Raw genomic sequence first — 15,818 nt, 5'->3', positions numbered from 1 at the left:
ATATATATATATATGATGACATCAATGGTAATTCTGTGATTTCTGTAATTGTACTATGGTTACACAAAATTTTAACCTTTGGGAATGTTGGCTAAAGGGTATATGCAAATGTATAGGAGGATTTTTGTTACTTTTTTTTTTTAGCCTAAAATTATCTTTAAAAGAAGCTTTAAAAAAAATTTCAAAAGCCTAAGAGAATAGGTAATAGATTTGGAATATATAGCTGACACGCGTAAGTCCTCAAAACAGGTATCAATAGTGAAACTTTCCAAATTTATATACCTTCTGACTTCTTAGTCATTCATTTAATAAATATTTTATGGACTGCCTAATGGGAAAAGTAAGAAAGAAAGATGCAGGGAAGCAAGCCAGAAAGTTAGTTTTAGAGACTCAGAGATTAATTTTAATACAGCTATGAATGATCCTTTCTACTACAGTCAAGCTCAGTTTTCCTCACATTCTTTTTCTCTTTCAAACTATGAAACACTGAGTCCTGTTTCACTTTGCTTCTCAATTCCAATGTTGCTCTCCCTAGTGGTGCTATCAAACCATATAATACCAGCCACAGGACTTTACTCATAAGTTACTGGCCTTTCATACTTAATTTATACAAATAAAACACCTTTTAACCAACACTGAAAGACTGTTTTGAAGATTAAATACTAACACATAAAACGAAATGGCACAGAGTAGTCACTCAAAAAATATTAGCTGCCTTTCCCTTACAAATTAGTCTCTAGAAGGAAAAAATGGCAACAATGCTTTTGTAAATGAGAGGAAGAGGGGTTGAAGGAGAAGGAAAATGGGAATGGGAAAAAACAAGAAGCAAGATATATCTTGTACAGGTACAAAATCCCTATAATTGTTATTATATGTATCAGTAACTGGTCTGCCTAAAAAAAAATTATATTCTCTAATCTGTGGGTCAACAACTATTTTACTACAGAAGTGCCCTTTATCTGTAAATTTGCTTTCCAGTTCCAGTTACTCATGGTCAAGCATGGTCCAAAGTAGAAATGTACAGAAATAATTCTTAGTTTGAAAGTGTGTACCATTCTGAGTGTCACGCAATCTCACTGGTCTCACCTAGTACATGAATTGTCCCTTTGTACATAATATACATGCCATATATACTACCTGCCCATTAATTACTTTGTAGCTGTTTCAGTTATCAGTTTTGACTGTTGCAGTATCATAGTGCTGTGTTCAGATAATCCTTATTTTATTCACTAGCAGCCCCAAAGTGCAAAGGTAACATTGTTAGCAATTCCAGTGTCAAAGAGTAGCCATGTAGTGATTCTTTAAGTGAAAGAAAAGTTCTTGATTTAATAAGGGAATAAAAGGGCCGGGGATTTAGCTCAGTGGTTCCAGCACCTACTTTGCAAGCTCAAGGACCCGAGTTCGATTCCTAGTACCAAAAAAAAGGGAAGAAAAAAATTCATGCTGTAGTTGCTAAGACCAACATAAAACAAATATTCCATTCATGAATGTGTGAAGGATGAACAAGAAATTGATGCCAGTTTTCCCGTTTGTTGTGCCTCAGAATGCAAATATTACAGTGCATGATAAATGCTTAATAAAATGGACAAAGAACTGAATTTGTGAAAGATATGAAGAGAAAATGTTATTGTGATTTTTCTATTTTATTATTAGCTACTCTTAATAGTCTCTTGTCTAATTTGTAAATTAAACTTTATCACTGTTAAGTATATACAGAAAAAGTATACATATAGGCTTCAATACTATGAGTGGTTTCATGTATCTACTGGGAATCTTACAACATATTCCCTGTAGATTACTACTATAATCTCTAGGTGAATTTCGGATCTATTTCCTAAAGAAATAAGCTAGTACGCATTTTTTCACCTGTACACTTAAAAATGTAAATATAGATGATGTTTTTGGTTTATCCATTCTAATAGCATCAGTATTCACTAAAACTTCAATTAAGTAAAAACATGAGTCAAGCATGGGGGTGCACGCCTGTATTCCCAGCACTGGGGAAACTTAGGAGGCTGAGGCAAGAGGACTGCCTAGAGTTGAGCCCAGTATGGGCTATACAGTGATGTCAAGGCCAGCCTGAACTACAGAGACGGTGTCTCAAAAAACAAACCAATTTTTAATAAAGCTTTCATTTTGCTTTCAAATATCAGGCCATTATTTCCAACTACTTTTCCAAACATTACCTAAATAGTCTCATCATGCCAACCTCAAAGAATTACAGTCATAGCCGGGTGTGGTGGCTCACGCCTGTAATCCCAATAATCAGGAGGCTGAGGCAGGGGAATCACTGTGAGTTCAAGACCAGACTGAGCTACATAGTGAGTTCCAGATCAGTCTCAACTACATAGTGAGACCCTGTCTCAAAAAAACAAAACAAAACAAAACAAAAAAACCCAGAATTACAGTCTTCTCCTCAATACTGCCACCTATTGGCTATTAACATATTTTCCACATATTTCCTTTTTTGGTTTTTGTTTTACAAGCTTCAACGAAGTGGACAGATTTTATTTCCAGGTTCTAATCCTTCTCAGATAAGATGCTCTAAGTATTTTCAAAGACTTCCAATATAACTCTTCAAGTCTAACACAATGAAAGATATATATAGATATAGATATAGATGTATTCCTGACACATAATCTAGTTCTTTTCTTTCCCATTTTTCATTATTGATGTAAATAAAGGATGGCTCTTTCTGAAAATAATGTCAGAGACAGATAGTACAGGATCTAATAAAGGAAAATAGCTTCCCAGAACTGAGTCAAATGAAAATATTCTTTTAAATTAGAAAACCAACTAAAAACTATAGAACTCCAACCAGTAGAAAAAGCTTTTAAATGTGGTATTGTTTTGTAATTTCCTATTTCTACATTTTCTCCTTAAAATAATCATACAATATGTTACTCTCATATGGCAATAAAAAATTCTCAACATACTACATGAACATATTGCACTCAATTACCAAACAGAATGGCTCCCTTCCCAGTATGACTTAAGAAAAATACAACCGTTTTTTCTTTCTATCAAAATTCCTAGCAAATGACTTAATAGTTACAATATGCCAACATACACATACATCAAGTTTAAAATGATGAACTTCAACTTTTTTGATAGTTTAAACATAACACCTGTTATTTTCTGGTCTCTTTTGAAAAATTACATTAAATTTCTTCATCAACTTAACTTCCTGATCAATTTAATGAAAACAGACCATCCTGGATAGTCATGACAACTTTCACATGGAGAAAATAAAAAGATACCATAACAGAAGAGTTAAAGAGCTCAAACTGACTACATGATGACTTTCATATTTTACATGTAGAGATAAAAAGAAGCATATAGCCTGGTCCAGTCTTCAGGGGCTGACAATACAGTCAGGAAGACAAAATTCAAACACAGAAAAGAATGAACAAAGTAAGGCAGAATATTAATTGACAAACAATTGGTATAAAGAGTATTTATTATAGCAGTGTGAAAAGTGCAAAAGCAATAACTGCATTGGTGTGGCATTCACAAGAGAAGGACTTAAAAGTAAAAGCAAGAGAATTTCAAGTTATAGAGAACAAGTACACAATGGTATAGACAAAAGACTAACGAGGCATCAGGAGGAGAAAAAAAAAAATGGCCTAATTGTAGAAAGTACAGAAGTTTTGAGAGTTAGACTGAGGAGCCCAGAAAATAAGAAACTCAGGCCAGGGATTTAGCTCAGTAGTGCTGCACCTGTCTCACAAGCACTAAGGTCCCGAGTTCAATCCCTGGTACCAGGAGAGAAAAAAAAAAAAAAAAAAAAAAAAAAAAAGAATGAAACTCATTTAGAGCATAACACTTCCACAAAATTTCAAGGGTGACAGTGGAGGGAAGGTAATTAAACTGATAGCAGTATTTTAACAGCCTGAAAAAACTAAGACCAATCACAGTATTTCAGTAGTCCAGAAATAGTGGAGGTCTGAACTACTTACTGTAATGACTGCGGAAATAAATAAAATTCATTAGTAGGAGAAACTGATACAACATGTTCAACATGAAACAACATGAAGCTAGAGTATACAAGAGGAGAAAATAGAATCAGAATGTTTCCATGGCTTTAAAACAGGGACTAGAGGTATTATTAAAAAAAAACCCATAAGATTAGTACCACGGTATATCATAAATCTACATGAATTAGTAACTGTTCAATCAAATATTACTATTCATTTTGTACAAGTGATGATTTGTTTCAATTACTATGCACTTCATATATAAGGAAACATGACAGCTGAGACTGAATTATTTTGTCTACTGAACTATATAAATAACACAATGCATGTTGGGATATAGATTTCTCCACAGGCTAATCAGCAGACTAGGAAATAGTTTAAAAAGAAAACTCAGGGGCTGGGAATTTAGCTCAGTGGTTCCACCAACTGCCTCGGAAGCGCAAGGTCCCAAGTTCAATTCACAGTACCAAAAAAAAAAAAAAACACCCCACAAAAAACTCCAAGAGCTGCTTCAAATCCTTTATAAATTTACCTTCCTAATTCCTACAATTCCTTTAACAAAATGGCATAATTTTTTAAAATAGGAAACTAAAAAACACCATACTAGAGAAGTTTCATGAGATTCTTGGTTACCTTTACTTTATCTCTTCTTAAGCAACAGAACAGACAATTTTCATCAAATGTCCAATCAGAAACGTTTTCAGATTCACACTCTATAAAAATAAATATACTAAATTAATAATCACAAAATAGAATTTTTCAGAAAATAAATCAGACCTAATTTCATAAATAATATTCAACCAAAACTTCACAAAGATCTCATAAATGTGAGGCACATGATCCATCAGTGAGCTATAACCCCAGACGTGTTAATATTCTTAACTCAAGAATTTTCACTTGAGGCACAGTGTCACATGCCAATACTCCCAGCATTTAGGAAGCTGAGGCAGGGCAGTAAAAAAGTTCAAGCCCAGCCCAGGCAACTTAATGACAGTGACACTGTCTCAAAAAATATAAAGGGCTAGGTTTGGAGCTCAGTACAAAGACCCTGATTTCAACTCCCAGTACCCAGAAGAAAAATAAAACAAACAAACAAAAAAAAAAAAAAGAGGGAGAAACTTAATTCCTAAATGCTTCCTAGTTACTATGTATCAATTAAAAACTGAAAACAATAGCTTTAAACCACATGAAACTGAATAAAAGAGAGACAGAGGCTTAAATCATGAAGGTATCATATATGTACTAAGAAGAATCTAAAATACCAAAATATTTTAATACCTTTAAATAAACTGAGATCTTTTAATAATGCAGGTCCAAACAGCCCTTCAAGAATAGTTTCAAACCCTGAAAGGACAAAAAAAAAGAAAAAAGAAAAAAAGAAAAATCATTATCACAATAATATTTACTATAGCAATAATAATCAATTGCATGAAATGATGATGTTTTCTTCCAATCCTCAAGGATTTCAGATTAATACTGAAAGGATAAGGAGTGTTTCACTGACAAATCTAGAAAGAGCATTTGCTTTTTTGTCAGTGATTAACATGACACAAACTCATAGTACATTTACGAACAACAGTTACGAGAAAAAACCAAAGGAATGGAAATAAATTCCCTTACTACTCTATAAAATTTACATAAATTCTAAAGCTCCACCTTAAAAGGTACCTTTTTCACTGAAGAGCTAAACTGCTTCAAAACCTCCACAACTTTCTAGAATAATCTAAACTATATTTTTCTGAATAGGAATTGAGAATAAGAATTTTCAAATTAACAATTTCTTGAAGAAAAATCTTCACTAAAAACACACCCCAAAGCATAATTTAGAAAAAACACTTTGTATTTCACAATGTCACAATAACTTACTTGCTAGATCCCTTTATAAAGACAAGACCCATTAATCACACATACAGTTAAAATATCTTGCTATTTTTTTTATGGGTGGGGAAGGGGGAGGAAGGAGGGAGGGGACACAGATTGTGTGTTTATATAACACATCAGGAATAATGGATTAGAACATGGTTCCCCAACTCTGCCATGGATTTCACTGTAAGCTCAGACACTTATTAGGAGAGTTCTGTGCATTCTTATGCACTTTAAGCATGACCTTCAGAAAGAATTAATGTCTTATATGTTCTCTCTATCTTTTCGAATACACAGAAATGCTACTATAAGAAAATATAAAAAACTTAAGTGAATTCCTAGTAGTTTGGGACACTGTATATTTTGCCACAATCTACTTATCACCTAAGGATTTATATGTATTGGAGAGGAGGAGTGAGACGGGGTGTCACTATGTTGGTTCTGGCTGACCTGGAACTCACTACACAGCCCGGACTGGCTTCAAGCTCATTGTGATCCTCCTTCCTCAGCCTCCCGAGGGCTGAGATCACAGGTGTATTCACCAGAAACAACCTAGCCTATAAGTTTTTTTTCATTGTTAAAAGGCATTCTTGCACAAAAACGGAAGGGAACCACTAATTTAAAATACTATTGCTTGCCAGGGATTTAGCTGAGCGGTTCAGTGGCCTGCCTTGCAAGCTCAAGGACCCTAGTTCAATCCCCGGTACCAAAAAAATAAAAGTAAAATACTATTGCCTGCTGGACAATTAGGACGACACACATTGCCATTTCTTCACCATAACTACAATCATATATAAAATAAAATAATTGGAAGGTAAAGCGGTAGGAAATATGGTCCCTAGAAAGTATCTGGCTATTAGGAATAATGTAATTTAATAATAAGACTTTGTCCCACTATTAAGTCATCATTTTCAATAATCTTTAGAGTCCACTAACCTGTAATTAGAACATTTTATTTATATATAATTAGAACTATTTAATATTAGGACTATTTTTATAGGAAAGTAAAATTTATTTTAATTAATGTTGTACAAATTATATTCTAGATGGCTCTTTGCAGATAAGAATATTAAAATGACCTACAGTTTCTCAAGCCACAATTTCCAAGATTCCTTATATCTAAGATTCTTTACTACAAAGTCAAAGAGTAAAACTCACACATATATATACACATATACATTTCACTATTTTGAGATTATAGATTTTCTATTGTTTATCAACTCTCTTTACTTGCTGCCAAAATTATTCTAAGAACATAGTCAGGTGCCTATGCCTGCTTGTTATTTACCCACTATAATTAATTTCTACTAAATTACTATGACCTTTTGCTCTTCCTTACACAAGAGGAGAAAAGGTTGGGACTAGCAGTTGCAGAGGTAGGGAGGTGGTAAAATAATGAGAAGGAAATGCTTGGTACTATCTATATGGTCCTGAAGACTTGATATTCTCTCATTCATTCATCCTTCCCCGCTATTCAATAGTGTGTCTTTACACAGGCCTCCTACCCCCCAAAAAGGAATTTCACAAATATAAATTACAAGTATTTCCATATATTGAAAGTAACAACACACACTGCAAATATAGTTCAAAGGTTACTATAGCTCTCATTCTAAAGAACAAATCTAGTATTTTTTCCACCTGCATTTATGTGAAATTGTAACAAATTCCAATCTTGCATGCTAAGCTAAATTCTTGAAAAAGAAAAATGTAAATAGAGTAAGAAATAATACTAGGAAAGAAAAAAGCAAGTGCAGGATTTGGGACATTAAAAAATTAATTACAAACTATAGAATTTGAAATAAGAAAAATGAGCAAGAACTTTATTAGTAACTCAGAGACACTTACAAAACCAACTCACAGATCAAAGAAGTGGAAAAGAAAGACCAAAAGAAAGCAAGCAAAAACAAAAAAATTTAATGACAAACTCAGAAGATTTAACCACAACTAATTTTGCTAAAAAAAAGCAACTATAAACTCCTTCTTCTGCTTATATTCACAATGATACATTAAAATCTTCTAATTACTATTGATTAGGTATTGTAAAGCCAATATTTTTGCTACTCTGTTCACTGGACGTTAATGCCACTCAGTTTTACTAATAATAAATATTGCATTTAGCAGTTGCACAGCAACAGGGAATGTCTCACGTGCTCTGCTTGATATTAGCAAAAGGCAAATAAGGGAAGAACAAACACATTCAAAATTTATACCATGATCTTACAGAAAAGCCATGAAGATCAATAAGAGAATACTATGAAAAACTACTGAAAAAGATGGCCATGTCATTATGCTTAATCACTAGGATTTAAAAAGAATCTTTACATAATATATTACAAATAAAATTATTTTATGCCAAGGATTTAGCTCCGTGGTACCACAACAGCTTTGCAAGCTCAAGGTCCTGAATTCGATCCCCAGTACCAACATTAATTAATAATAATAATAATAATAATAATAATAACAACAACAACAACTTCATTGGTCATGACTACTTTTTAGAGAATTTTTATCCAACATCACAGTATGTCTCAAAACTGGTTCTCTAACCTCTTCCTTAATACAACCTACAATGTTTTCAGAGTATACCTAAAATATGGCTTTAAAAATACCTCTACCTCTTCAAAGTCTACACTCCTTAGACAACATATTCTAAATTCCTATGTCCAGCATTCAAAGATGCTTATATGACCCCAATCTCTGTTTAGCAGACATTTCCCAGAACATTCCTGGCTCATTCCCCACAGTTCCAGTCAGGTTGATTTTCTACTGTGTTTGGCAGTCACTTCTACCTCTGAATATTTTCTCCACATTTTATATCTCATCTCTGCCCTACTAATATATCTCCTTCAAGGTATTCTTCAATTTGTTCAACAAACAAACATTCACTTATTCGGCATATTAGCAACTGACAAGCTACAAGGGACTGAAGAAGACACTAAATAAGCAATGGAGAACAGACAGGTACTTACTCTTGGAGAGCTTTGATTTACAATTCCATCATCTCTAGAATTCAGAGATCCTGCTCCTGCCTCCTTTTTTTTTTTTTTTTTTTCAGCTTTGAGTTTATTGGTACATTTTAGGGATACAGTACAGTTACATTCATTGTTGGGATCTTGTACCTCCACATGACAAGTCTTGATTCTCATTTTTTCCCCTTACCCCTGCCCTCCCTTCACGCCCTCCTCCCCTCCCCATCTACAAACACTTTATTTTCATCTTTTCATTATCTCACATTTTTTTCTTTTCCCTTATTACCCTTCCCCTACCCATCCCCCCTTCCCTATACCTTTAGCTCCTTTCTTCCCATTTCTAAATGTCAGTAATCTTATTAGGATCTTAAGTATATTGCAGATTATTCACACCAGAGAAACTATTCGGTATTTACACATGTGTAACTTAAATAAAAGCTAATTGTCTAAGGTCCCCTCTGTTTTCTACCATGTGCAAAGCACTGACGATGTATTTTGTAAACTAAAACTTGTCACAGGGTATCTAAACCCTGTCATTTTATTTTTCTTCATGCAATTATGTCTTTCTCTTTAAGAAACTTAAGCAAAGCTAGCTCTTTCCCTTTCCTACAATGTTTCTCTTATATTAGGGCCTTTCAATCCTTAGTTTTTGCTTCTGACACAATTACAGAGCTCTGGAAAAACCAAAGACAGAAAATTAAAATTTCCCATAAATGCCTCCCTTTTACCTAAATCAAATCTCTATTATTTCTAATTCCAACCAAAAGCAAGTAATGGAAAGTATCAAATACACAGTAAACTAAGGTCAGCAATTTAGAGCCTGTTACTTTTGAAATATATATAGTATGGACAGAATAAAAAAAAAAAATCCAACGATCTTGGGAATCTCTTCTGAGATAATAAAGAGGTGCTGAAGGAAAGAAGTACACTTTTGTTTTCTGTTGCTTTAACAGCATACCTGAGAACAGGGAGCTTATATCTAAAAAGGCTATTTATAAGGAATTTATAAAGAAAAGGCTCATGGTTCTGGAAAAAGGGACATTCAAGAGCATAGCACTAGCACTGCTCAGCTTCTGCTGAGTGGCTAGTGCTTTTTTTTTAATCTCCTAGCAGAAAGCAGATGGACAAGAGCAAAATAGAGAACCCAAAAAGTAGCTTGCTTCATGACTTGCTGTCACAATAATAAACCCAGTCCAGAGCTAGAACTTCTTCAAAGTGAAACAAAGGCATTATGAGGGCTCTGCCCTGTGATCCAAACTCACCTTCCTAACAATTGCCCCCTGAGAAATTAAGGTTCAACACATCAAGGGCCCCTGGATCTTTTACTCAAGATTGTACCAAGCTTGGTGCTCAGGATAATTAAGTTCAATATTCAATTAAGTATTATTTTATAAAATATCAGTTTAAAAGTGTTTCTGGAAACAACTAATGAACAGACAGTTCTGGATTTTGCTTAAAACTCATGGTGTTTAACTCACTATTACCATATTTAACTTCATAACAGTTAATGCTATACTGCATATATGATGGTGGTCTCATAAGAGCTGAGGGATTCTCATTGCCTAAGGTCAGAACCCAACATATTATTTTATGTTAATGTTAGTATAAAGACCTTAACGCACTGCCAAGTGTATATTTAAAAAGTATACCATGGTGGTAAAAAAAAAAAAAAAAGACCTGGGGTTTAGTTCAGTGGTTCCACCACCTGCCTCGCAAGTACAAAGTCCCGGGTTTCCTCCCCCATAAAAAAAAGTATACCATGGTTTCATACTGTACACAATACTGTACTCAGTAATGATAATTACTGATTATGTTACTGGTTTGTTATTTACAGGTGACCTTTGAACAACCTGAGAATTAGGAGCGCTTACCTCAAAGCCCGGTGGAAAATCCAAGTATAATTTCTGGCTCTCCAAAAACTTAGCTTGACATTGACTGGAAGTCTTACTGGTAACAAAACTAATTAACATATGTTGTATGCTGTATTACATAAAGTGAAAAATCAAGAGATTTACTTTTATCAAAGAGGTAAACTGCTCTCCTACAGATGAATAGAACCATACAAAACTTAAGGAATACTGGCAACTCTTGAGCTCCCCACGACAACAATAAAACTATTACAGTAGTACAGTATTACTACAGTTAACTTTACATAATTATGATTTAGTACAGAATCATTTAATTTGTTCACATTTTTCTCTGTTGAGTGGCATGATGGATAGTAGAATTTTGTGCATAAATATTGGTGATTTTTCATTTTTAATAGATTTCTATACACTTTATAATAGAATGTTTTCTACAATATATTTTGTTCATTCACAACAAATTTTTTTTTCATATTTCAAAAAGATCCTCACATAAGTGGACCAACCCAGTTCAAATCCATGTTGTTTAAAGATCACCTGCTTTCACCGTTTCAGAGTGTGCTGTTACTTATAAAAGTTTTAATATAACCTGCAAGCTATTTTACACAGCAGCCTCACATATGTTGTATTACTAAGTCTTGACTGTATCAGTAGGCAAGGACAAGTGACCGGTTTGTACCACACTTCCATTTCTGTGTTAGTATAGTATACTCTAGGATGTACTGGCTAATGGTGCGTTTCTGAGTTTATGATGTTAACATAAAGAGTAAAAGATAGCCATCATGGAAAAAAACAAAAAAGATTAGAGATGAGGCAGTGGCCAAGACATTCAATATCTATGAAATGGGAATTACAGGGAAAAAAAAGGCAACCAATGAAACACTTTCAAATTTAGTTAAAATTTAAGGGAATCAAGAAAAGAAGAAAGCTCTTTAATGTTGATTACTCTCTTGAGTCTTCAATGTTTCAAATTTAGTTAAAATTTAAAGGAATCAAGAAAAGAAGAAAGCTCTTTAATGTTGATTACTCTCTTGAGTCTTCAATATTTAATTAGCTCCATGAAGTACCTAGGTACAATACTGGTATGTGTGTGGTAGGGGTAATGGCAACAACACAGGTAGAACTCTTCTGATAAAATATCTGAAGTCCGAGAAAAAAGAAATGCTAAGGGAAATTTTTACTTAAAAATAAGAGGATAATGATTTATACTGCCCATAATTTTATTGGGAAAAGTAAATACTAAAAACCATGCGTTCCAAAAATTCTGAGGGCCATATAGTTTATGTCACCAATCAAGTATTCCTAGATAATGGTAAAAGACAGAGATTTCTAGATACATTCTGATATGGAAAGGGAAGCAACCATTCACTCTGGGGTTAGGGCTACTTGAAGTAATCTGGCTAATAAAAAAGAATGAAATAATGTCACTTGAAGGAAAATAAATAGAACTAGAAGCCATATTAAGTGAAACAAAATGCAAAAGTCAAACATTGCATGTTTTCAAATTTCAACAGAAAAAAATTTTAAAAAGAGATGACACACAATGGGAAAGGAAGCTGTCAGAAAAGAGGGATGGTGGGGGGGGAGAAAGGGGAAGGAGAATGATTAAAATGTTATATACATGTACTACATATATGCCAAAATCAAACCCATTAGGTCTGTAATAACTAATACACGCTAATTTAAGCAAAGTAGTTTGGCCAAATGAAAAATGATTCAATCTAAAGATCTTAAAAAGGGAAAAACAATGTTCATATATCTAAGTACTGGTTACTTTAAGTTTCTTTCTTTTAAATCAAAACTAATTTATCGTCTTTATTTTCATAGTACTTTTTGTCTTTTAATCCTTAATGAATTTACAAGTTTTTCTGCTTCTAAAAACTGACTTTAAAATTATTTTATTTTTATTATTATATGTTAGTGATACATAATTACATTCATCTTGGGGAAATGATACATATACAGATCACATCTTGATAATTTTCACATCCTCTCCCCCTCCCTTCTCCCTCAATCCTTCGCATTGCCATGGTTTACCTCCTTGTTTCCTACCATCTTCCTTTCATTTTGTTCTTTATGTAGATCTTGAGTTTCTCATATTAGAGAAACCATCTAATGTTCTGTGTCTCACTTTTGACTTCTGAATCTTTTTTATCTTTGTTTTCTATTTCATTAATTTTTGCTCTAACTTTCATTTTCTATTTTCTTTAGGTTTATTCCCTTATACTTATTTTTTCTTCACTTATTCTCAGGCTTTTTTTTAAAGTAAAGAATTATGTATAGGAATAATTTAAGAGGGTTAAAGCTTTATTTTGTACTAAGAAATAATCTAGGATATACAAAATATGGCATATCCACAGAATTCAATAAAACTGTAATAGATAAATGAACCTTGAAAATATTTTGCTAAGTAAAAAGGGGAAGGGGAAAAAAAGACCACAAACCACATAAGTCTATTTATATAAAATGCACAGAGGCAAATCTATACAGACAGTAGATTAGTGGGGAAAATCTATCACTGCCAGTGAAAATATGAATGACTGCAAATGAGAATCATACTTTCTTTGGTAATGAAAATATTCTAAAAATCAGACTGTGGTGATGGTTACACAACTATGTTAATATAAAAATTGGTGAATTATATGTACACTTAAAATGGGTGATTACAAGGTATGTAAATTATTTTTCAATAAAGCTGTTAACAAAATAAGCACTCTTGTATTTTTGGTAAACATTTGTCATGTTTTTTAAGAAAATATGGCCTAGGAGAGCTAGTCTTGTGATTCTAATTTGAAAGCATTCACAAAACAGCTGATTTTATTTTTATCTCATGTATTATTTCTTTCACAGTGCTGGGGACTGAACCCAGGGCTCTGCACATGCTAAGAAAGTACTCTATTACTGAGCTACATTCTCAGCCTGACTAGCTGATTTAGACCTGTAATTTTACACTGAAATATTACTAAGTTTATATACCATATTAGAACACTTACAAAACAAGAATTTACAAATTTAGATTATTGTATGTATTTACAAGACTTATTCAAGTGTATATACATTCTTAAAATCATTTGAAAAATATAAAACCTTTAATGATGATTAAATATTTTACGACATCAGATAAAAGTATCGAGTGTTAAAATCAGTTATACAGTAAAGACGTTCATTAAGAACTAGGTTTTAAATTTATAAGTTTAACATGAACATTAAGTTAAAAACCAAAGTAGGTATACATTATCTTTTGGGGGGGTACCAGGCATTGAACATGGGACCTTATGCTTGCAAAAGCCACTCTACAAAGGTTATTATTTGTAAAACTTCACATTTAATAAGAACCAATCAAATGTTTTCTAATAGTATGAGATACAAGAGGTATGCTTAAAATATATGCCCCACCATTAAGAAAAGTGTAATTCTAACCCAGGAGTACAAATTAACACATTATTTCCACCATCAGGCAGATACTGACAACTCTCCAATCTTCTCTCACCCCAGACTATATAATTGCCCACTTTATATTATTACCGAGATAATCTCAAATACCCCAAAAAGTCCAAATCAAACTAATTCTTCTCCTTTTCCTTCATTTAACAACGATTCCTCCTAGGAAAATGGCATCACTAACCCACTCCCCACAAGTCATTCAAGTCAGAAATAGTCATGATTCTGTTCTTTCCCTAAGTTACTGAGTCTTCCAGTGAGTATGAATCCTCTTCATTCTACTTCAGAAAGATCCTACCAAATCTCCTTTTCTATCCCTAAATTTAGGCTTTTATCATTTCTTACCTTAACAATTAACAATAAATATCAGTAATGATGATAGTAGCAGCCTTTGCTGGTATCATGCAAGCACTGTACATCAGGAATTTCACACCCATTCTAACAAAATCTTCAGAGGAAAATTACAAAAACAAGTAGTACTGCTACCTAGTACAAATGAGAAAACTGAAAATTAGCTAAACCATTCCCAACAACAAAGAGATTAAAGCTAAGCCAGCAATTCTAAACAACATACTTAGTAATGTTTAAACTTTTAATTCACTTTACTATTTTAACATTCCCCTATGACTACTATCTCTATCAAAATCCATCCTTTACACAGCTACTGAACTGTATTCTTTATGTTTTAAAACATATTTGATGACTTTCCACTCCCAAATATTGAAGACTTCAAATTCCTGGATGACAAGCAAGAAAGATCAAGGTCTGGTCCCCTGCTACCTCTCCAGTCTCCCTTGACATCATTTTCTCTCTACATAAACCATGCTCTGGCTACAGTAATTTGTAAATCATTATATTCATGTCAATTATTCCATGCTTTTTGAGCACAGCATGTCCTCTCCTACAAAGATATTCCTGCAACCCTCAATCTAGTTAATTCCAATGCATCCTTTATCTCACCTCACAAGCCCCAGGGCAAAGTTAGAAACATCTCAGCAGTGCTAAAGTTGTACACAACTTTATAAACAATGTTTATAAAAATGTTATAAACAACATTTTATTTACTTATTTGACATTTAATTCACTAGATTTAGAGCAAAGAACTGAAGCTTATTTTATTTTAATATGAATCTGTTCTTTAACCTACAGTCTTCAAATAAGTGCTGAAGAAATGTTAGATGAATAAATACAATCTTTCTAATTCCTTTATCACTGTATTTACTTCAATGGTCAAAGATTCTATGACTCCATTTAGGATGGCTGGCATACTGAAGACATAAATAAATAAAACAGGATAGCTGAAATTTTATGGAAAAATGATGGCTTTCTGCTCCACCTCAAGTAAGTATGTTGTTTCTCTGGGCTAAAATCAGAACATAATTAAGGGCTGCTTTTACTGGCCCAAAAAACAGAGAGGATAGATAATAAACTTTTTTTTTTTTTTTGGTATAAAGGCGTGATTACATCATGCACAAATAAATTCAGAAAGTTAAAGTCATGAAAAACTGTGATATTAATAAAGAGAAAAAAGGAAACACATTCAGCAGCAGGAACATTCCCAAAATAATTTCATGTAATGCTCACACATAAAATGGCATAAATGATATTCTAAGATGTTAAGTAAACCAAAATCACAAAGGTAATAGAGTAGCTAAGTCAGATGAATTTAGGTCTTTGGAAATCAAAAGCCAGTTTTAGTTCAT

The 15,818-nt window shown here is 33.1% G+C and overlaps 1 protein-coding gene across 6 annotated transcripts in view; it reads right to left on the bottom strand.

Annotated features, from left to right (window-relative positions):
- Lcor (ligand dependent nuclear receptor corepressor) overlaps positions 1–15,818 on the bottom strand; it is a 139,782-nt gene that overhangs the window by 77,211 nt on the left and 46,753 nt on the right. For 5 of the 6 annotated variants that reach the window (XM_010618115.2, XM_010618109.2, XM_033761304.1 and 2 more), the window contains 2 exons: positions 5,256–5,321; positions 4,611–4,690 (listed from right to left, as the gene is read on the bottom strand). Coding sequence is in view for 4 of the 6 variants with exons in the window: in XM_010618109.2 (XP_010616411.1) it covers positions 4,611–4,690; positions 5,256–5,321 (146 nt within the window). In the remaining 2 variants the exon portion in view is untranslated. Of the gene's footprint in view, positions 1–4,610; positions 4,691–5,255; positions 5,322–15,818 lie in introns of those variants that run through there. The other variant, XM_010618112.2, reaches the window with a different exon arrangement.

The sequence above is a fragment of the Fukomys damarensis genome, unplaced genomic scaffold (genome assembly GCF_012274545.1).
Source record: "Fukomys damarensis isolate Sample0158 unplaced genomic scaffold, DMR_v1.0_HiC HiC_scaffold_8, whole genome shotgun sequence".
In the NCBI taxonomy this organism is placed as follows: domain Eukaryota; kingdom Metazoa; phylum Chordata; class Mammalia; order Rodentia; family Bathyergidae; genus Fukomys; species Fukomys damarensis.
This window is presented reverse-complemented; position numbering and strand designations above follow the sequence as displayed.